Source organism: Nesoenas mayeri (genome assembly GCF_963082525.1).
Source record: "Nesoenas mayeri genome assembly, chromosome: 27".
NCBI classification, from domain to species: Eukaryota; Metazoa; Chordata; class Aves; order Columbiformes; family Columbidae; genus Nesoenas; species Nesoenas mayeri.
Window position 1 is genome coordinate 1,329,717 of NC_137555.1, and position 23,189 is coordinate 1,352,905.

General features: G+C 45.9%; 1 protein-coding gene across 3 annotated transcripts in view; it reads left to right on the forward strand.

The window, feature by feature from the left end:
* Positions 1-23,189, forward strand: part of XPO7 (exportin 7) — a 39,384-nt gene continuing 16,195 nt past the window's right edge. The window contains exons 1-12 of one of the 3 annotated variants that reach the window (XM_080360087.1): positions 1-65; positions 3,298-3,386; positions 11,086-11,232; positions 12,266-12,359; positions 12,778-12,944; positions 14,896-14,988; positions 17,249-17,353; positions 19,401-19,566; positions 20,061-20,134; positions 21,211-21,330; positions 21,557-21,703; positions 22,438-22,610. In XM_080360087.1, the coding sequence (XP_080216213.1) occupies positions 38-65; positions 3,298-3,386; positions 11,086-11,232; positions 12,266-12,359; positions 12,778-12,944; positions 14,896-14,988; positions 17,249-17,353; positions 19,401-19,566; positions 20,061-20,134; positions 21,211-21,330; positions 21,557-21,703; positions 22,438-22,610 (1,403 nt within the window). In that variant the 5' untranslated portion in view covers positions 1-37. The remainder of the gene's footprint in view (positions 66-3,297; positions 3,387-11,085; positions 11,233-12,265; positions 12,360-12,777; positions 12,945-14,895; positions 14,989-17,248; positions 17,354-19,400; positions 19,567-20,060; positions 20,135-21,210; positions 21,331-21,556; positions 21,704-22,437; positions 22,611-23,189) is intronic. The other 2 variants (XM_080360088.1, XM_080360089.1) reach the window with 2 other exon arrangements.

A 23,189-nucleotide genomic window follows, 5' to 3' on the forward strand; every position in this document is an offset into this window, starting at 1 on the left:
GGCCGGGCCCGGCGGAGGCGGAGGGAGCGGAGCATGAATGGAGCAAAATGGCGGATCATGTGCAGGTGAGGGGGGGCGGCGCCGCGGGGCCGCCCCCAGGGACAGCGGGAGACGCGCCTCGTCCTTCCCCGAGCGCTCGGGCTGTGCGGGTAGGGAGCCGCGGGTAGGCCCGGCGCGGCGGGGCCCGGTGAGGGGAGGTGAGGCCTGGCCCGGCCCGGCGCGCCAGGGATGGCAGCGCGGCCCGCAGGCCCCGCGGGGGAAGGGCCGGCCCGGCCGCGCTGCCGCCGCCCCCGCCGTTCCTGGGGTCTCCGCTGCGGGTGGGCCCGGGGGCGAGCGGCCTTGGCGGGCGGGCGGTGCGGCCTCCCCGGGCCGGGTTACCGGGGGCTCCGGCCTTGTGTGTGTGTCACCCCCGGGGCTGAGCGCGGCTGCACCGCCGCTGGTCACCGGCCGAGCGGCCTTTGCCTCCTCCCTCCAGCTTTCCAGTAGCGAAAATTTGGGGAAATTCGGGTCCCCTCCACCGTGGAAACGAACAAGCAGCTGCCAGCCCCCCATCCCGGGGTTGTGTCCCTGCAGCCGCCATCCCCCCCGGCTTTGGGGTTGCACCTTTGCTCTTTTTTCTATTCGCAGCGTGTTTGTTTTGTTTTCCAGCTGCCAGGCTCAGGTAAAGTGTTTGGTGTTACAAACAAACCCCTGCGTGGATGGGAGTGTTGCCGGCGTGGACAGGAGCCGGTGACAGTGGCTTTAAGCAAGCCAGGTTTGCATGATGGGCTGGAAAACCCTGTGAGGATCCGGTGCTGCCGCTGAAAAAGTAAAAATAGGAAACAGCGAGAGGTTTTTTAATGCATAAAATTTTAGCAGAATGTGCACAGTGTCCAGAAAGCTCCCTGAACTGCAGTGACACGGGTAGTTGCTTATTATGCGTGCAACTTTGAAATAAATATCTTTTTCACATGCTACCCCTGCGAACCACAAGGGTGAGCAGTTTATTAACTGGCGATGGAGCCGTGCAGCGCGCAGGTTGGCTGGCAAGGTTGCTGGCAAATGCCTCCTGGGTAATCTCAGAGAGGGAGGCAAGTCGCTGCCTTATTGAACAATTCGCAGACTCTAAATTTGCTGAAGAAACTCTGAATTCGTTCGCTGTGAGTCGAATCGCACCTTTAAAACTCAGCTGGCGACCCCGCGCTTGGATGCTGAGGGCGGGTGAAACGGCTGCTCTTGTTGCTTTAAAACTGTGCTCAGATCCTGCTTTTCTTTGTTAAATATTGAGTTGAGCAAGTGGAAGTTTGAGCCGTAAGAACAGGGTTGCGATGGCCGTGTTCGGCTTGGTTAGTTAAAGTTTAACGTCAAAGGCTTGGAAGATGTTTCCCTCGGAGGAAAACTGATTTGCAAATACGGTTAAGGCACCTGCAGTTTGGCGCAGTTCCTGTGCAGGACAAATATAGCTGACAAAATTGTTATGTGCAGTGACTGGATGGCGTTTGCTTGCTTTTTATTGTCTTTCTTTTTTCTCTTTGCTCTAGGTAAAGGCATTAAGCAGTAGCTCTGAGGTGCCTCATGTAGTTCCCTTCAGAAAGCAGAGCGCAAGGTTCCCTGTAAAACTGGACTTTTGTGGCTGGAAGAAGTAGCATTTTTTATTAATAGATTGAATTTTTGAGGAGAGGTCTTTCCGTGGCTCGAAACACCAGCCTTTTGGCCATAAGATTTGAATTAAACTGCAGAGGCTCCGCTCTCAAACCCCGTGTTCATTTAACAGAGCGGTCATTGAGTTATCCAGCATCACGGGGAGATGTTGACTATCAGTGTGAATAATTGAGAGACTTGTTTTTATGGCATATGCTGTGGGAGCTGCTCCTGTTTTAATGGGAACAGGGGTTTGCAAATAAATACTGGCTGTCAGAAGCTGTGCGGAGTGGAGGTTTGTCAAATATTGGTGAGAGCTTTGGGTTGGGTGTTCCACGTTCCCAGTGGAACTCCCTGGACTTGTATTGATACCTGGTGAGCAATATGTGATCAAGCACAAAAACACTGTTTATAGTTTGCAGTTGTCGTGAACTTATTTGCAGTATGGAGCAACAGTGAGGATAAAGACAAACTTTGAAGGCCATAACAAAAGAGAATATCGTGTTCTCGTCTTTGAAAACTAGATGTTATGCAAGCTGTGAGTTTGGTCGGTGGGAACCGTGAGGTCGGGGTTTAGCGCTGGTGCTTCCCCGTGAGCAGCTCTTGGGCGCCTGGGAACAAAGGCCGCAGTGATCCCAGTGCAGGAGCCGAGAGAATCAGATGATTTCGTCTGGCCAAAAAGAAGTCCAGCAGTCTCAAAGCAAAGTGCTGCGCGCCAGCTTTTCCACTTCTTACGAAGCTCGTCCGACCTTGTTTTGAATTAGTATTTCTGTCTGATCCAAGTCTCATAGACATCACTTCAACTTGCTCACACTGGACATAGCGGAGACCAGCGAGGATGTTGTTGCTGTTGGCTCTGTGGGCAGATACAGGTCCCTTTCCCCTTTTTTGCCCAATTTGAAAACAGATTGATGTCATCTTTGTCTTTCTCCCACTTTCCTGGCCCCTTTGACGTTTCCCATTCTGCTGCCCAGAACTGGGATGCACTTGTTAATGGGAGTATTCCCCTGGGAGAAGGTTTGTTGTGGGACAGTGATGAATCCTGTCACTGTCTATGTTGAATGTTTCATTTGTCTTGAATTTAAAAAAATCATTGCACTGATTAAGAGTTGCTTTCTCTTGTACGTTTATTATTACTTGTTCTCAGTAGCTCAACTCCAAGTTGAAATGGAAGAAATTTGGGCCCATGAGAGGAACAAGCCAGGTGCTGAGATGGCTACTTCTAATAGAACAAATCTGGCATCTAAAAAGGAAATTGCGTCCCTTTTCTTGCTTCCACGCTATCTGCTTTTAGGTTTAGAACTGGGTTTTTCAGATCCCAGAGACTGGCACTGGGCTTTTTATCTTTTTAACTGTTGGATAAGCTGACGGCGCTTTGCTCCAAGCTGGAAAACACCTGTGTGGAGCAGTTGTGTGTTTGTGCAGGTTCAGTTCTGCTGGGGCCTCCAGTAGCTTCTTTAATCTCAATGCAGTTGTGGAGGAAGCTCAGTGGAGAAAATAAAAGTATGAAAGTGTGTTTGGGTGGAACACGGGGATTTTCTCATTGGTGTTGGAAGCTCCTTTGTGCCGTATTCAGGTCCTGGGGGGCACAACTTGTTTTTTCGAGACTGTTTCCTAGGACGATTCCTTCTCCATTCCTAATAAGATCAGATCTTTTTTTTCTTCTGTGTTCTAAAGGACGTTGTTTTGGCTCCAGCACAAAATCTAATTTGGCTCTAGCAATCCATAGCGTTCAGCTTGCTCCAGAGGAAGCCCTGGAGACGAAGGTGCGTGTTTCCCATTCGATATCTCGGTAACCCTGTGCTTGCTTGGTAATAGAGTCACGATGTAGACCCGCTCCCCAACTACACATTGCTCCAAATACTCGTTTTGTTTGTTTTACTTGGAGCTTCTACCTTCTGTATGTCACTGAAAGCTCCTGTTGAGGCCTTGGGTTTATCTCAGAATAGCCCAAGGGAATGCGCTGGACCTGGGGAGGGGAGAACACTGCTTAGACAAAAAATAGAGCTCATTTCTTTTGCAAATTAGGCTTTTTTTTTTTAAAGTTCTGTGATTTTTGCGTGTGTGTTTTTAAACAGCTCCGCGTGGATGCTCCACAGCAGAGTTGCAGAACACAGTGGTGGGTGCTGAGACGTGGCTTTCAGCCCAAACGTGAAGGCATCAAGTTGCGGTTCCGTATCTCCAGATCTCAGCTGCCCAACTTCAATGTAGGAAAAGCAGTCGCTGCTTTTCAGGTCCGGAGACCCCACAGCCAGCAGTTTAATTCTGCTCCCCAGCTGACACCTGGAGAATATTTTGATTTTCTGGTCAAGCCCGGTTGATGTATGCACGCAGTTATTGGTTATAGTGGTGTCCTCGTTGGTTATTTTTACTATGTATTAGTTCTAACAAACTCCTAAAAGGTTCTGGCGGAAGATAGCTGCTAAACCACCCAGAAAATATCTCAGCAGAAGCTTGACATTTTTGCTTTTGTTTCTCCTTAAGGACAAAATGTGACGTTTATTGCCGGTCCCTGCTAACTGCAGTCATGGTTTGTCAGTGGGAAGCTCGTTGCCCTGGTGTGGTCGGGATAAAACATCAGCTTCACGCTTGACATCTCACTGGTGGCGTACTCTGAATATTGGCTGATGTAAGGTCTCCATTATGCACGTGCTTTGAGAGCCTGATCCTTCTCTTCCTTCTCCACTTGCTTGTTGTCCTGCTCTGAAAATCAAAACTCATTCTCCAGGCTGAAAAATGCGTGATGCTTTAGAAAAATAACGTACCACCATTGAGTGCTGTGAACAAGTATTTTTTAGTAGCTCTTTGACATTTTAAGCTGGTTTTGGGTGCAGTACCTGGAGCAGGAGCGCTGGTTAAACATTACGCTTCCCAGGACTTACCTGGTGCGACTCATGCATGTAAATCAACACGCAGCAGAGGGCAAAAAGTTATGGTTTAGTGCTAGAGGAGAAAAAGGTGTTTTGTCTTTTAGCAGACTGCCTTGTTTGAGGTCATTCCAGCTGCATATACAGTATAGGAGCACTTCTTCCTGCTCGTGGCATTTTGGTAAATTGTGGGTTTCCAGCTGAAATGTTTAAAGTTTACAGTTGTCCTGTTAACATATCGTTCAGTATTCTTGTATCATTTACTAATAACACAAGAACAAGGAGATCAAACAGGAAGGTATTTACAAGAACCAGGCGAATTGTGTCCATCCCTCCCTGTTTCAGCTGAGTGCTTTGCTGGCTTGATTGGTGTCTTAATTTGATTTCTTGTAATGAGGAGCTTCTGGTTACTGAGTGAATTCTGTAAAAGGAGATTATTATTTTTTTCAAATGATAACGGGGATGCATTGAAGATTCTTTCCCATTTTGCCCTACTGTTTTCTGCAGCTCATGTGCATCTTCTTGCTCCAGTCTGTCCACCTGGTGTCCACCCAGTCTGATCACCGCTTAAATAAGATTCATCAGAAAGATTATTCTTAGTTAAGAAATTGTTCAGTCCCCTTGTAGCAGGATTACCAGCAGACCATGTGTGTTCTTGTGTTGTAAGATCAGTTTATAAAACAAATAACCTGCATTTTTCTGCTAAACACCTCAATTTAGGATCATGCTTAAGTCCTTTCCATCCTTTTTATCTATTGCCAGTAAAATGAGCTCTGTATCCTTGTACCCTGTGGACTCACAGCTCTAGATCCGCGCAGGATTTATGTCTGTTCCGTGGTGGCATTTTCTGTAACGTGGTTCTTGAACGTATCTTGAACTGTATCACCCAAGCGTTTGGGTTGAATTCCCGCATGAAAGCTCCGTGCCCCGTGTCCCTGGTTGTGTTTGTGAACACAGTGATTACAGGAGTTAGAGTCCAAGGACATCGTGCTGGAAAGTACCAATTCTGTTGTTTCTCTTCTAGCACTTGATAATGTGGTTGACACCAGTTTAACCAGTAAGTTGAAGGTGATTTGCAGCACTTGGATTATTTTGCCATTTCTGGATGGTGAGTTTGAGCAGCCCTGTAGCAGCTTTAATATTTCAAACAATCGGAGGTGCCTCCAGAGTTTTCAAGGTGTTTGGAAGGCTTGTTTTCTCCTGCACCATCATCTCAGAGCACAGCTTTGTGTCTCAAACAAATTCTCCTGCTGAATGCAAAGCACAGACCCAAGTTGTTGGGATATTTTGGTAGTTGGTTCTCATTTGAGTAAAATACTGCTCGTGGTGCCTGGGCTGTGATATTGATTATTGCAGCACAAGGTGGCTCGTTCTGCAAAGCTCGTGTGCCCTGAAAGTTGCCTGTTATCTCTGTTAGAAAAAAATCTGATGCATTGGCAACCTCTTCTTAATTATGCCGTGGCTGTTGGTTTATGCAGAGATTCTGGGAGCATCTGCAAGTCCTGATGGCGCAGAATTTGAGAGTTTTCCTTTGAAAATTTTAGCCTTCCGTCTGTTCCCAGTGCTGCATGCCCTGTGTTAGAAAGCAAAGCATTACCTTGCTTTTGCTTGGCTTTCTGAGCAGGGAGCTCAACAAACGGCTGTCCTTGTGGAGCTGAGCCTCCATAAAATTATGCACAAGTATGTATTTGTAGCCAACTAGAATATTGAAGAGTTTCTCAACAGTTTCACCACCCGCTAAGGGGATCGTGTTCCTCCACTTCAAGCTCTTTGGGATAGAAGGCGCCCTGTGTAACATGTGTTGTCTGTACTGAGTTGCAGGGAGTGTTAATTTGAAGTGTTTCTGGGGGGCTGGATGTGGAGTTGCTCTGAAGGTCTGTGCAGTGAAATGGCAGAGCTGGGTCCCAGGCAGCCCTGTTCTGTCTTCACCATGGAGAAAGGAGTGAGAGTTCCATATTGATTCCCAGAGAGATGCCTGAAAATCCTAGTGCAATAAGTAATTTGGGGAGGTGCTGGAGGTAGGTTGGCTTCCTCTGTTAGCAGTAGGGGGAGTGGAAACAGGGGTTTGTTGTTCAGATTTTCTTAACGAATGAGCTGTGAGACCTTGATTTTTCCAGCTATGAGAACTTACGAAGTGCATCACCTTGGTCCTTGGCAGTTAATAGTTGCATCGCTCAGCTTAAAAGCTTTTTTATTTTGGTTGAAATACGTGACATTCATCGGGTGACCCCAGGCATTCCCTGAGCTTTAGTCACTTCCAACACCAGAGCCCTTTGACTCCTGCCATGCGTCTTCTTTAGGTTGGTTGAACCGCAGGATTTCAGAGCCCTGGCTGCGTGCTGCATCTTCTTCCTCCCTGTTTTCCTCTAAGATTGTGGAGGAATTGAACAAAGCTGGAAAATGCCCACAGGTTTGGAGAGCAGAAGCAAGCATAGGACTGGACACGTGGTTTCAGGTGTGCGTTAGAGGAGCGTGAACCGCAACACCGTGCATGCCAAGAGTATGTGTGTTCCTTACACATAAAATGGTCAAGGGAAAGGAAAAATAGATTGTGGCCTTTTCCCACCTCCAGGGTGTCATGTCCTGGAGGTACACGGGTGACTTTGTGTGGCCTGTTCATAGTGAGCGAGGACAGAAACATCTCCCGGCCTGCCCTGCACTTACCCAGCGCTTGCAAAGTCTGACTTCGATTATAACATATGGGGGAACCAGTTGAGGGACATTAAAATGGATGAATGTGCTTGGGATAAAAATAACCGTATTAAACATGTTGCAGGATCTCTGACTCGGGGAGTCAGTAACCAGAAGGCAGGAGGAAGGAATGTCTTGGAAACAATGTGTGCTGGGAGGATTCACAGGAACGCGCATCCTTCAGGGTTAGAACCGCCAGGCAGCAGAGGAGTTTGGGGACTGATCTCGTTAAGCTAAATACTCCATTTGAGATGTGTCATCTGGGGGGTTATCGCTCTCCTGCTCCCCCCTGGCGATGGGCACTGGCTGTGTGCGTTTCCTTAATTTTCCAAAATGGGAATTGTCAGCGTGGCGAAGTCAAACTCTATTGAACTAAACCTGCCTAGAGCTCATTGCAGCCCTGGCATGGAAAGAGTGTTGCTTAAGCAACCGTGTAATACAGGATCAATTCCGCAGCCGGTCCCCGGGGCTCCTTTTAGGTGGCTGGTACTTTCCTTGTAGTATTTATCATTTTAAAGATGATCACACGTTGTTTATCTTCACCATGGGGAAAACACTGAATGGTGACGAGTTTTATTTGTAGCTTCCAGTATAAATGAGATTGATAGGTTGGGGTTTCTCCACATTTTGAGCTTCACAGCTGCTCTCAGTGGCCAAGCATCTGATCTTACCAAGGAGGTGCCACATACAGAGGAAAACTCATTTCTTCTCAGTATTTGATATTATTAAAGAAATAAGCAATGACATGATGCAGAGTTCACCTGAGGTGATGGATTGGCAGTTTCTGCTTGTTGCTGGTGGGGGGAAAGGGAAGTGGAAGTTTTGCTCATCATTTCTCAAGTTTGCTGGTTTGTGGTAAATAAACTTTCCCCCGTTGATAAACATTTCTACCACTTACAAAACAAAAGCGTCAATTGCATGGTGTGCTGTGTTATCCTCCAGTGTAGGGCTGAACTTTGCTTCGGGGAGATGGATCCAAAATATGATACTAGTGTTGGTGCGTGGTGGTTCAGGTTGTCACGTAACCTTTGTAGTGAGATGTATGAGAGAAATTGGAACATGTGGTTGGGTTTTCTTACAGGGTAAAGTGCTTTGGGCGTACTAGCATGTGTTAAAAGAGCGTGGAACTGGAGAAAAATCCTGGGATTTCAGTGCTGGCCTGTGAGGGGCAGATAAGAGCAATTCGGGGGCAGATAAGAGCGATTTGGGGGCTGGGAGGCGTTTGACTCGGGGCTGTGACGCAGCAATTCTAAAATACAATTCTCCTAAAACTCCAGCCCAAGCACAGAGCCCTTGTCCCACCCTGAGCCCTCATCCCCCTCCTCGCCCTCTCTCGCTGCACAGGGCTCGCTGTTTCTTTTTATATCATCTTTAGAGCTGTTCGTTCTCAAGGGAGCGATGAACACAGTTCCAGGTTAGTAGTAAATGTATTTTCGGTGCTGGTTTTGGTCCCGGCTCACCAGACCTGTACCTTTGTGTCCTGGCATGTAGCACTCACAGGATACCCGAGCGTCTCCCTGTTTCAAACACACTGCTGTCTCATGCTTTCCTCCTTATCTGGAACGCGCAGAGCCCTTGCCCTGCATAATCGTTATACTAAATGGTATTTTTTTGTTATCTTGGTTGAAAGAGTAGGGATAATCCCCGCCTAATTGCTACCCCAGAGGCCCCAACATCTCTGCCTTTGGAAGCTGGGGCTGACCCGATCTCTACCCCGTTGCCAGGGTAAAATGCCCATTCACAAACTTGAAATAATTGGATGAAAACTCCCACGTTTGGACGTGAGTTTTACTGCTGAGTTGCTCTCATTGGCTTTGGTATTTGTCCTTGTACCCTCAAACACTCTCCAGCCCCCTTCCTGAGGAACAGGAGTCGAGTGAACTTTAATCTGAGGGTTGTCTGGGCAGAGACCCTCAGGACAGCTGATACCAGGCAATAATAGGCGTGATATTAAAGTATGTTTAAAACCCGAGGTGGATGGTTGGCTTAATCTAGAGTGCACTTTATTCTGCTGGATAATTTGGACAAGCTTTTCCTTGCGTGTGATCTTTTTTCATGGGAAAACTGCTTTAATAACCGCGGTGTCATTAATAAGGCATTGAATGGTGACCTTGTGTGCTGGATCTCCTGGGCAGCAGACAGGCTGTTCGCTCGGCTTTTTGTAGCGGTTTTGTTGGAGTCCTGGGGGTCGCGTGTTCCCGGTGGCTCCGGGGGAGTTCAGGAGCCGTGATGTGCAGGAAGGCTGGCACAGAATGGGCACAAACAAGGGCGTTTTGTCACTGCCAGTGTCACACAAAAGGCGCCGTGTGGTTCTTGCCACCGAGTCCCAAACGCTCGCAGGGAATTAGCGTTTCATAGATGCATGAAGAAAACCGTAGGGCAAGCCCGTTCCTGAACATCGTGAAGAATTCGTGCAGGGTGGTGTGAAACTCTTAAAAGTAGATATTTTTTTACAAAATCGTAAACCATGTTGATCGGTTTGATGTGGGACCATCACTGTCCCATCGTACGCACATGGACCGAATGGCTTTGGTCACCATTCAAATCCAGAATCACTCATAAGGATTTGGGAGGAAATTGTGTTTTGTCCTTGGGCTGATACACACGAACAGGCACCTCCCAACTCATTGTAAATAACTGAAAGTGGATCTGTGCTGAGAAACAACAGGTTACTGCCAAATGCTTAATCAGAGCTAATATGGTTTATAATAGTTTATGATTAATAGTGGTTTATATTCATCTTAGGTTTTTGAGGGCTTTCTGTGTAAAGCTTTAGTCTTTGGGTTTTGCTTTTGTCAATCCCAAACCTGTATGTTGAACTGAACTGCTCTCGGGCACTTGGTAAAGTTCTCTGATTTCTCTATAAAGTTGTGAAGCTGTAAAGGCAATATTTTCCATGAGGTGGTTATTAAAAAATACATCAGAGCTCTGGAATATGGTACAAGGTACGAGAATTGGACCCTGTTGGTAACTCGGCTTTTGCATAACAATCTCTTCTTCAAAAATAAATGAGGCAACTGATACCATCTTTTTTACAAACACAGAAGTCAAAGCACAAAAGTTATGGTGTACTTGTAATGATTTACTCCTGGAATCTTCAAATGTAGCCCCTAAAGCAGCTGAAAATACCTGCTTATTAATCTAGCAGTAAGAACCTGGGGGAATATTTATGGCCATCTGTGAAGCCACTTTTTAACTAGGACACCTAAGATTTCACTGGGGGAAACCATCTGCCTGGATCACAGTTTATGGCAAATATTTTCCAGTTGTTTGGGCACACAGAATCTGCCTGGTAGTTTTATTTCCCTTTGAACGCGTTCGCAGAGCCGCCGCTCAGAGGCATCCATCCATCCTTCATTCGCTCTGTTCGGCTTTAGGTATTTTTGGCATATATAGCGGAGAAGATTTAACGTGAGATCCTTCCAGCAGCCTGGGATGCTGAAGTCTGTTACGGTGCCCTGCGAGGGGAATATAAACCACATTTGTGAGGGAATTGACACCGCATAACGTAAAAACTGGATGCGAGAGTGTTTTTTGCTCTTTAAAATGAGCAGGTGAGGGTTGTCACTGTCACAGCACAAGGTGTAAGAGGTTTTCCAGAGCTCATCGGCCGCAGCATGTGGTGCAGTCAGGCTGGATGAGCACTGACCTTGGGGGTGGGTGCCTGAATTGGGGTATAAAGGTAAAAGCAGAGAGGTAATGCCTTGTCGGGTGTAACAGGTCGCTGTGAAACTTGTGGATGGGTAATTCAGGTTAAATGCATTTAGTTGATCAAAGAACAAACCAAGTTGAGGCAATAAAGTTATGTACATGTGTATGTGTATGTCTGTATAAGCTGAGTTAAACTGCTGCCTAACTAAACTGCACAATCTCTGGTTCCTCACGCGTTTGCTGTCGTGCTTTGCAGAGCCTAGCCCAGCTAGAGAACCTGTGCAAGCAGCTGTATGAGACCACGGACACGGCGACGCGGCTGCAGGCGGAGAAAGCGCTGGTGGAGTTCACCAACAGCCCCGACTGCCTGAGCAAGTGCCAGCTGCTGCTCGAGAGAGGGAGCGTACGTACATCCTTATCCAAACCCGATCTCGGGAGTTTGGCACATCCATAAGGGAAACAGCCCCGAGCTCTGGTGTGCCATGTTTATATTCTATACCCAGCGTGCTCTCCCGGAGCTCAATTTGCGGGCAGCGTGTGCCAAAAAAAGCATCGACTCTTGATTGCTAATTATGGTTACTACAAACGATTGTCAGTTCTAATGTCTTGTGGGCCTTGCTGCGTTCTTCACCGGCTTCCACCCAGACGTGTCAAGCTTTAAGCTGAAAACATCATTACAGCAGTGATGTTTCAGTGGCTGTGGGGGCTCCTGCCTTCCCCACGGGCTTTGGGCAGAAAATGGTGTGTGCACAGAGGCGTAAAACCAGCACGGATTCTTCTGGAATGTTTCCTTGGAAAATTTCCCCTGCTATAGTGTTGCCTTAATAATCCAGCAGTTTAAAACAAGGGAAATTAGATCATGTGCTTTAGAATTAGTGTTACAGTTATGCCGGCAGTAAATCCTGCCTGACTTTTTTAGCTTTCTCCTTTTGAAGTGGCCGTTTGTTCTTTACTTTGTATCAGCACAAATAATGCTTAAAATGGCTTTGCCACATGATCTTGCAAGGTTTGACTTTTGGCAGAACGTGCATCCAGCTTTCACATCTATCACATCGGAGCCTTGGCCACAAAAATAGGAAACATTAAACATTGTAAAGAGTAGATCCTCCAGGAGGAGAAGGGGGAAAAGAGCAACACTTAACAGGCTTAGCAAACTTACACAAAGCACATTTTTTAGCTTTTTATTAAGTTTGAAGTGAATTCAAACCAAACTGATTTGAAGCTCTTCTGATGGGAAGCAGTAACTGGCTCACCTGAGGGCAAATAATGTATTTTTCCAAGGGAAGCTCCTGAAGCCCAGTTTCATTCTCTGTGTGTGATCTGATGCTTTAAACTCAAATTTCCAGAGAGCAATTAGCTTAAAATCCAGCACTGCTGTTCAACCTTCTGAAGTGTGCGCTAAACCCCTATTTGTGCTTGTTTTTGTCCCTTTGCAGTCATCCTACTCGCAGTTATTGGCAGCTACATGCCTTACAAAACTCGTGTCACGCACAAACAACCCTTTACCATTGGAACAACGAATAGATATTCGTAAGTACAAGATTTATTTTTTGTAACCAAACTGGTGCGCGTGTTTGTCGTGCGGACTTTCAGCTATCACAGTTCAAGGCTAAATATAGAGAATTTTTCCAAATGGGAGTGACAACTCTGTGGTCTCATGAATCAACCAGTTGCATTTAATACATAACTGATAATAGGGAACAAGTTGGGCTTGTGGGGAGGAGCTCTCACCTGTCTGTAAGCACCTTCCAGATCTAATCCGGAGCCTTAGGATGTTAAAGGCACAAGTAAAAGGTCAATATTTGTATCTAACCCACAACTGTGCTGACTTTGTTTTTAAAAATAAGCTTGTGTTGTTCCCAAAAGATGCTTTTTCCTGTCAGTGTTACCACCTCAGTTCCATCCGTTGAGTTTTTCTCTACAGATCCACCTGTTCTCTGTGTTGCAGGGAACTATGTGCTCAACTACCTTGCTACCAGGCCTAAGCTGGCAACGTTTGTCACACAAGCGCTGATCCAGTTGTACGCCAGGATCACAAAGCTGGGCTGGTTTGACTGTCAGAAGGATGAGTATGTCTTCAGGAACGTGATCACGGACGTCACAAGGTTTTTACAGGTCAGATTTTATGGAAGATGAATATGCACCTTGTGGGATTGAAAAGTCCATGCGTTTTCAGGGGGTATTTTTGCACCTTAATATCCTCCGTCCAGTCTTTCATCTGTGCATTTGTTGGTTGAACAGCGACTACCGAGGCTTAACCAGCTGGCAGGACAGGTCAGGTTTTATAATACACAGCTTGGTGGGGCGGGGATTTGTATCTGGAAGCCGCCACTGTTCGTATTCAATGGTAAGACGTGTCTTTTAGCGTTCCGGTTGCACAATTCTTCTTTCATGCTTAAATACACCGTGCCAATCAGTGCGAAATGTGAACACGTGGGCTTATTGTCTATGAGGGAAATACGCGCCGTGCTTGACTCGCTTTCATGCGCTACAAGGGTGATATATCCGTGGAATATATCCATTTAATATTCAGATGAGTTATCATAACAAAACGCAGCTTGAAACTAGTGTGTTACGCAAGCATTATTAACTGTTTTTGTGGTTTCATAAAGACATGTTCTCACCACAGAACAGGGTTTCGTTCCCAACCCAAGAGCCTGTATAGGCAGGTGGCGGCATTTTTGTCAACAGCTGTCTCCATACTGCAGCTTCTCCACAGAGAGACCAGCAAATCCTCTAACACTACAAATACTGATTTAATTGCTCTGAAATTTGTCCCAAAATCCAATGTTGGAGGAAGACAGCAGAGGAGATCAGAATGACCAGTTCTTCCTGGTGTGGAAAAGGAGACGTAATGTGTACAAAGCTTTATTCTGCAGTGTGGGCATTCAGAAAATAGGCCAACTACTGTTATTTTAGACATTTCCAGATGTCTGCATTGAAGTAGAATCTTTGAGGTGGCAGGTAATTTAAAGATCATGTTCCGTTCTGGGCTGGCAACTACGTCCCAAATAGTTTGCAGGTGCTTTTATCTGAAATATCAGAGCTGGATTCCTCACTCTCCCAGCTCGTGACATGGGGAATGTGTTCTTTTTAATCAGAAACCTAATTAAATGGTGTGAATATCTGCTTGCTGTGCTCAGTTTGAGATGGTCTGTTCCTGTTTGCTCAAGTTACCTGTTCAGGCTGCTCGTTTTTAGAGAGTCGGGTTTTCCAATGGCTTCTGTCTGGATATTATCTTGTAAATACTGAGCCAGTCATCAAGAGATGGCCCCACTAATGAAGTGGCCGCGGTCCCAAACCTTAAATCTATTTGGATTTTCCTGTTGCAGATGAGTTCAGTCTTTGAAGCTGGAGATCAGGGCAACTTGTGCAGAAGGTGCACGGCAAGGTGGAGCTGGGAAAGGAAACGTCATTGATTAGTTAGAGAACAGAAAGTGGGGCAGAGGAACAATGCAGGTTGTTCCTCTTAAATCATTTGATGGATGGATTACGGTTCCCAGCGAAGAGGTGTCTGACAGACTTAGTTCACAATCGGCCCCTTGTTGGGAGTCTCAAGTGCAGCCAGAGGCTGAACAGGCTGTGAAGAATAAGGTCCCTTTGCAGGGCCACAGACTGTTGTGCTTGGCAGGAGGGCTGTGCCGGACCTCGGGCAGCTGCCCCTCGGGGTGTTCAGCTCCAGAGTTTAAAAGGGACCGGGGGGGGAAGATTTATTTCCCGAAGTTTTCATCTGGCAACTTTAATACTCACCTAAACGCTGCAGAAATTTCCACACGTTTTATCAGCGTTAGGGCTTAACACAAAAATGTCGATTAAGCCATTCAATACAAGATGCTTATTTTGATTGACTTGTGTTACTGAACTCTGCAACCTTTTGCTTTAACATCACCAAGCGCTTTAAAAGCAGATTTTGAATTCTCTACTTGGTATCACTCATGTGCTTTTTTCCAACCACAAGACTACAAAGATAAAGGGTTTGTAGACAAATATGTCTAAACTTCCAAGCAGAAGGTGAACCTCACTGGAAAGGTGGCGCTGCTGACTGCTCTCCCTGTCCCTTCCCCAGGATAGTGTCGAGCACTGCATCATAGGAGTGACAATCCTGTCCCAACTAACGAATGAGATTAATCAAGTAAGTGCTACAGCCTTCCTCAGTGAAGTAAGTGTCCAATTTTCTCATTCATATTGTTGTGTCCTGCTGTGTGTCTGTGCATCGTTTGGGGGTTTTTGTTTGGTGGGGGGATTGTTGTGTGGTGGGTGTTTCCTTTTTTATTTATTATTTTTCGCAGTCACCTATTTTTGTGGTGAGATGCTGAAACCTCCTGTCTTGAGGACTTGTTTTGTTTCATTGGCATCTTCCATCTTCTCTCGCATTTTGATGTCATCTTCTGAGCGATACTAATGAACTAGCCGAGCCTACCGAGCAACAAAAAAGCTGGAACAAGCGGTGTTACTTGGTGCTATCGAAGTTTACATCGTTTTCCTAATCAGGCAGGTTTGCTGCAGCGCCATTAGTGGCTACCACAGCCCTAGGACAGCGTGAGAGCTGCCACATGTTTAAATGTCTCTAAAACGCCCAGATTTTGGCACAATCCTACCTGCATCTCCGCAGAGGGCCCGTCCTGCACCTCCTTGCATCAAGGATGAGAACAAGTCTGTTTATAAATCAGTGCGTGTCTGTCAGCATCTTTGGGGGGGGCTGCGGCTTCTGCTGCAGGAGAATGGTCAGCGCAGAAACCTGGCCCAGGGTCTCAACAGGTTGATACTCAAGCAATGAAGCTAAAGAGCAGATATCTCAAAAATTAGATCTGCCAGTTTACTGCTCATTCCTAAACATACTTTGTGCCAGTTGCACAGGGCTGGATTTAGTGACTCACCTTGGAAAGTCTAAAACTGCCATTACTTGCAAAATGATAAATGTGCCAACGTGCTCACTCAGACTGGGGTCATGTACATGTACATAGCAAAAAAACCCACCCAAAAAACCCTTGTGGGGCTTCTCTTCAGGCTTTTTTGGATAACTATTTATGCTTCCAGCTACATTGCATGAGAGCTGGATTTTCCAGAGCTCTGTTTGCTAAAGCTTTTGTTCCAAAAGCTTACAGGACAAATAAAATCAAGTGCTGGTAACTGTTTTGAAGTATCAGTTTTCATCCTGGTCGTACTGCACAGACTTGCCTGGAGGTACCAAGTGCTGTACTGTAGGATTTTGGTGATTTAAGCCATGTGAGCTCATAGTGAAATAAAAGAAAAGGAAATGCTCATGTAGCACAAGCCCAGAAATAAGTGAGATTGGTAATAACGATGGAGAGACTAAATAATGGTCATTTTCTTAAAGACCCTGAGATTTAATAGCATGAGTGCCTGATGTATTCAAGTCCAGTTCTAATCTGCCACCAACTACTGGGTGATGCAGATTTCTCACCGATAATATAAGAGACAAGAGCGTTTGCATCCCCTGTGGGGTCGTTGTGAAGGTCATTATGTTAAAGTGAGGTCTGCAGTGATGACAACCGTCCTGGTTCCTACAGCACAGGTTGGGATACGGGCACGTTTAAGGTTAACAGAGGTAGGATAACAAAAGCATAATGAAAATGGGAGATTCGCTTCGTGCCGCTGCAGGAAGGCTCCGTCCCAAATGCACCACAGTAACCCACTGCCCATCAGATAACTCCTCCTGGCCTGCATTCAAATAAATGGCAAAGATGTGAATTATCGCTTCACTTTTCTTCCTAGAAAACAGTCTATCAAGTGGTATTTTGTGCTGCTGGTGGCCCATGCTAGAATGCATTGGTTGACGCGATTGGAGATTTGTTATCCAGTATAAAGCAATATGTGTATATTTGCCTTTTAGATCACATATCGGCTTTTTATTCTAATAGGGTGAGAGGTCCAGAACTGGAGTTTATAATAGATACAGCAAAGTCCAAACTGGCTGTCACTGGTTAACTCTCCTCCTAGTTTTCTTCTCATCTGTGCAGGTTCAGGAGGGGAATTATAATTGCTGGTAGTTGACCATGTGTCTGCCCAGTGGCTTCAGGTAGGATTTAACTCTTAGGAGCTCGGAGCACTTTAGAAAGCAGCGTTCAAGTTGCTAAAATGACTTGAGTGCTGTTGAAAATCCTGCTGTTGATCCCGCTTTGGAAGGGATTTAAATGAACTCGAGAGGAAAGCCAACGCCGCTTCCTGGCAGGGCCAGAGTGAAGCTGCGCTGTGAGTATCGTAGGTGCAAAGTCCTGTCATCGGCTAGAGACATCACTTGGTTTGTGGAAGAAGCCCAGCTGCACATCCCCCTGGTTTACACACCACTCTGGGGGGGAAACCTTGGTGTCGCAGTGCTTAACTGGGTTCCTACGGGTTCTGCTGCTCTTGTTCCCCCTTGCCCACCTGTTCTAAGCGCTGGTTTTCTCTCTGCTCAGGCGGATACTACTCATCCACTGACCAAGCACAGGAAAATAGCCTCCTCCTTCCGAGATTCATCCTTATTTGATATTTTCACGCTCTCATGCAATTTACTGAAACAGGTAAGGAACACACATCATTTAGCATCTCTCATGGGGACTGTATATTGGGGCAAGAGACTTTGGGCTGAAGTTCCTGCTGATATAACTCTCCTGGAGCTCTTGTTCCGAAAGTTTCGTTCTGGACTTGTGTTCCAGGAAAGTTTGGCTTAGGTTTGGATTAAGAAAAAAGTGAACATGACATAAATACAGAAATACAAATATCAGACTGTCTTGTATTCCCCAGGTTTTTATTTTGTGCTAATTATCACACATGAGAATTTGCTTTAAAAATACCTTGGGACAACACAGCAATGCTCTGCTTGCTGGGTTGGTTTTTACCGCTGAAAAAATCAGGTTTTCTTTCAGCTGAAGTAGCACATGGATCTTCTGTAAGCAGGCGGATTATCTGAAGAAAATTCTTGGTTCTGCATCAGGTTTCTTTTCTAATGGTGCTGGGAAGAATAGCCCTTTATGAGAAAGTCTCCCGCAATCAGCTGAGTGGCACTGGAACAGATTTGATTAGTTTAACTTTCATCCTTCAGCTGAGTGAGGTGTCAGAGTTGACAAATAGCACAAAGAGTGAAAAGGAAATTTTGTTTTAAAGATACTTCGAAATGAGCAGCTCTGGTTCTGTCAGTAATAGAGGTGGGTACGTGGGTGTAATTGGAGCTTTTTTCTCCTCCCTGTTTCTAAAGGACGGCAGCCTCGTACAGGGATGCCAGGCAGCCTTTCCCATGCGCCCATCCTGAACTGAAACAGTTCTGGTCACTTTGGAATCCATTGGCTTGTTCCAGGTGCATTTAATGGTCAATCAGAGGTGTCAGAAGTAAGGGGATTCCTCTAGCTTTGTGAAGAGTGGTGCCTGGGGAGGTGCAGGCAGGGCAGGGTCCTTAGAACTGCCCAGATTCGGAGGAAGTTCAGCGAGTGCTTCTGCTCAACCAGGAGACATCAACGAGCTCTTGGTAACCTGCTGTCGGCAGCATTGTGCTCGTGCTGGTGTCCCCCACGTGTCATTCCTTCTGTGTGACGTGGGGACTCAGAGACTGGAAAGACAGGGCTCAGCTTGGGAGGAAACCTCTGGTTTTCCATCCTGACTCTCAATCATCACGCGTTTCTTCCTTGGGATGCTGTGGTTTAAGATGGGTTGGAATGTTTTCTGTTGCCTTATGTGACATCTCATCCTTCTGTGGTTAAACACCAACTACCCAAGATATCTTTTTTTAGTCTAATAGTACCTGTCTCAATCTACTGTATGTAAACCAGGATTTTCTCAAGTGGGAAGGATTGGGCTGCAAGAAACCAGCGCTCAAGTCCATGCCCATAAAACAGGGTGTATTAAGGCAGCCGCGGAAGAATAAATCCTTGTGATACAGCGGAGAGAGTGAGGAAAGTATTCCAGCGACCACTGGCGCTGGTCTTGGCAGAGCTGGCACGGTGCAGCGTGTTATTTGCAGTAGACTTAAGCTGGAACAAGTTAGTTTTGTTTTAAGTACAGAGCGATAATACAAAGGATGGAAGGGCCGGCCTGTCCTTGGAGTACAGACCCGAGTGCGACATTTAAACTGCAGCAAAATGACCTGGGATTTTGTGTCCATCAAGTTCTTTGTGTTACTTGAGAGTATCCGCGTTTTCCCTGCCCAGAGCAGAGCGGTGTAACTGGAGCAGGACTTATACGGATCACCATACGCACTCATTTCCATCCCAGGCTTAGGTGGAGCAACAAGATTCCCTGCTGCGAATCGCTTGTCAGGCAGAAAATGTATTCTTGTGTTTAATAAGAAGTCCCTTATCTCCTGGATCTCACGGTATAATTGCAGGCTGGCAAGCCTGGCTGCTTTTCTGCTGTGCTGTACGAGCTGAGTGGGAAAGGAAGCGCTGTCTGTTTATCCATCTTGTGCAAGGAGTAAGTGTGTAAATACACACGCTGTCTGTGGAAGTGTGTGATAGCTGGGCTTGGCGCTACGATCCTACCATTGCCACATCCTGTTTAAAACCGAATTACTGCCTCAAAGTCAGCTGTCGCTTTGGTTTTATTATTTTTACTTTTGTAATCCGATGTATTTTATAGGCTTCTGGGAAGAACCTGAATCTAAACGATGAAAGCCAGCATGGGCTGCTCATGCAGCTCCTTAAGCTCACGCATAATTGCCTGAACTTTGATTTCATTGGCACATCAACAGACGAGTCCTCGGATGATCTTTGCACTGTGCAGATCCCAACCAGCTGGAGATCAGGTAATCTTGCAGCTGCTAAAGCCCTCACTGTGCTTCGCAAAACTTTATCACGTACGATGCCACACGTAAAGTGCAGCCTTTCCTTGGTGTGGCTACAAACGCAGGTTGGTTTGGGTTGGCCACAGTGAGCTATAGAAATGCTCCTCTGCCCTTTCAGTCTCACACCTGCCACTTCGAGAAACAGTAAAATGTGTTTTTAAAGAAAAGCAAGTAACAAATAACACCTGTTCTCAACACCCTTGCTGTTCTCACCAGGCGGTTCTGCAGATTACATTCTTTAAATATTTTCCTTTTAATTTTGTCCTGGTACCAAGTAGCAGCGGGTTCACTTTATTTCTGGTAAAGGCAATTGTGTCAAAATGCCACACGAAGCACTACGCTATCAGAGAATTTCCAAAGGATTTTACAAGTGCTCATGGCTTTGTTGATGAGTATTAGAGCTATGGAAAGAGTAAATGGACGTGTTCTCAGTAAAATGCTCCATTCTGTTTCAGCATTCTTGGATTCTTCAACCCTTCAGTTGTTTTTTGACCTTTATCATTCCATCCCTCCTTCGTTTTCTCCTCTGGTAAGTTTAGCGTTTATTTTCCTTACAGACTCCGCTACCAGAAAGCATTTATAGTGTTCATCTGGGACACTCATTGTCGGTTCAAATGCCACATGCTGACCTTGGACAGCCACCTTTTCTTTGGTGACACTGCCTTGTGACAAAGAGCAGCCTGGGCTGCTGCTGCTGCTCCTTTTGCTGCATCTGCAGCTTTTGGATTTGACCTAAACCCAGTTTATTTGCTGAAAATCCAACCTCCTCCTTTATCCTTGGGGGTCTCCCTGCTCGCTCTTCCATTTCTGAGGGACGTAGCTGGTGTTATTTCCACTGTACAGCTGAGTTGATGGTAAAACCGAACTGTGAGTCGGTAGCAAGTCTGGGAGCACAACCGAAACATGTAATTTCTTCTTCCGCACTCGCAAACTAGGCCATGTCCCAGGTGGATGGAATGGCCAATAGCACGACTGAGCTCACAGTTGGGTTAGTTCTTCTTGGAAAAAAAACCTGCCTGCCAGGCATTTATCTATCAGATAAGTATTATATTTTTCATAATTAATGCTAGGATGAAAACATGCCCTTTGGCGAGGGAAGGAAGGGTCCTTCAGATGTATTTTTTTCCACTGAGACTCTCAGCACTCTTCATTATGTTGAAGGGTTACTTGCTAATTCTGCATTTAGAGCCTCAAATATTCATGAGAGATTTTAACAGCGCGAGACACTTCTTTTTTGTTACTGAATAGAAATCTGAAGCAATTACACCTTTAATTGTCCTTCCTCTTTGATCAGGAAAGGTAAGAACAGCCAAAACGAGCGGCTGAGCGGGTAATCCTGGCAGGGGGAGCGGGGCTTTTGTTCTTCAAACCCTGCTCACCAACCTGATACCACTGCAGCGGCGCCTTTTCCATTTACTCTTGATTTAAATTTTGGAGTTTTGGGTTGAGAACAATATACATTTCTTTTTTCATGCTCTTAGTGGGTTTTTTTTCTTGCATAGCATGCAAAGGATCATCAGATTTAAATGGTTTGTTGTCACAAGGAGGAAACGTTCTGTTCATTTTATTGTAATCCCTGCCTGTATCTATTCTCTGCCCCGTTAGGTTTTATCGTGCTTGGTGCAGATAGCCTCTGTGCGCAGATCCCTCTTCAACAACGCCGAAAGAGCAAAGTTTCTATCTCATCTCGTGGATGGAGTTAAACGAATACTGGAAAACCCCCAGGTGAGCGTTTCAGATGCTGTCAATGGAGTTGTGTCTCTGATCCTCTGCATCAAGTTTCTTCCCCAAGAAGACTTCCTAATGGAAACGTCCCGCTTGTGGCACTGCAGAGAAGGACACAACGTTTTGCTGTTATTTCCTTTTCCTACCATTCCACCTGTGTCTGTTCTAGCCGACCACCATGTGTCGTGTATGTTGTTTCTCAGCTCTTCTCTTTTGTTCCTCTCAGAGTTTGTCAGACCCAAATAACTACCACGAATTCTGCCGGTTGCTGGCCCGGTTGAAAAGCAATTACCAGCTGGGAGAACTGGTGAAGGTGGAGAACTACCCCGAGGTCATCCGGCTCATCGCCAACTTCACCGTCACCAGCCTGCAGGTACCATGTGCTTCTCCTTACCCTCCATGGACATTTGTGCTCCTTAGCTTCTCTTGAAGCAAAATTGTCTGTTCTTTGCCCCTTAATTTGCTTTGTTATTTCACCAAAGAGCCCAGCAGCCCCTGTGATGGAATCCTGTGGCGTAGCATTGGTTATTCTGTGAATTCCTCCTGAATGGAGCAGGGGCAGCAGGGTCGCTTTGCCTCCAGAGTCCTTGTCCTACCAGAGGGGAAAAAAAACCCTCATAAAATAAGGCTTATTTTTAGAATTATATATATCACTTCACTATTAAAATGCAGTTGCAAGGATTGCTAGTAATATGAATATTGTGTTATATTCCCACTGAGTTTTCCACTGGTATACAGCTTCTAACTACACCCCTGCACAGAATATGGCTTAAAAAAATTGTATAGCTTACATAATGCCTTTGTTGATGTTTATCTGGAAAACAGCTTTAGACTGTGTATTCTATTTGGGGGGCTGTATGAGCTCGACAGTAGTTTGGGACCAAAAGCTTTGGCTCAGCTGCACAGCATGGGAACTCAAAATTATCTTTACTGATAATACCCACTGAATTCAGGTGTGAACTAGAAAGTCATTGTTAAAATTGTCAACCAGATCATTCAAGCTTTTAGATGCTGCCATAGGTAGTGCTACACGAGTCAAAATAACACGGGTGAAATAATCAAGGCCATAACTGGCTGGTTTCTTTTCTTTCTCTGGGCTCCTGGCAGCACTGGGAGTTCGCACCGAACAGCGTCCACTATCTGCTGAGCTTGTGGCAGCGCCTGGCTGCATCCGTGCCCTACGTTAAAGCCACCGAGCCTCACATGCTTGAAACGTATACGCCAGAAGTCACAAAAGCGTACATCACGTCCAGGCTGGAGTCTGTGCACATCATACTGAGGTAGGGAGAGCAGAGAGACGGCAGCGCTTCGGTGTCAGCACCGAAGTCTAATGTGGAGGGCTCCAATGTGGATCAGGACTCTGTTGCGGTGCCTCGATTTGTGTGGGATGAATTACACCTCCTGTGTGTTTGTATTTGATGAAAACAATTGGTCTAGAAAAAATCATGTGTTTCTTAAGGAAACACAGCTTATCCCTTTTTTAGGTGTCTTGCACCGCAAGGGAGGAACAGCAGGTTTAGCTAGTTCTGGAGTTCTCAGGCTTAGTGTTGAGGTTAGTGTATTTAGAAGAAAAGGCAAATAAAACACTGAAAGGGAAAGCTTTGTTATACAAAGACAACCAGACAGAGACCTTGTTTTTGATGCCACACGTTCTGTTCAAAGACCTGGATAAATGTTAAAGACCTAAGAAGCGCTTTTTCATCCCAGGTCCTGATGGCCTTTCCACCTGAACCGCTACTGTTCTGATTTACAGCTGCAATAGTGATCAGATGACATTGGTCTGTATAGCTTTTCATCATGACAAATAGTAGAGACTTTAGTCGTTGGAGTTGCTGTAGAGAATCATAGAATTGTTTTGG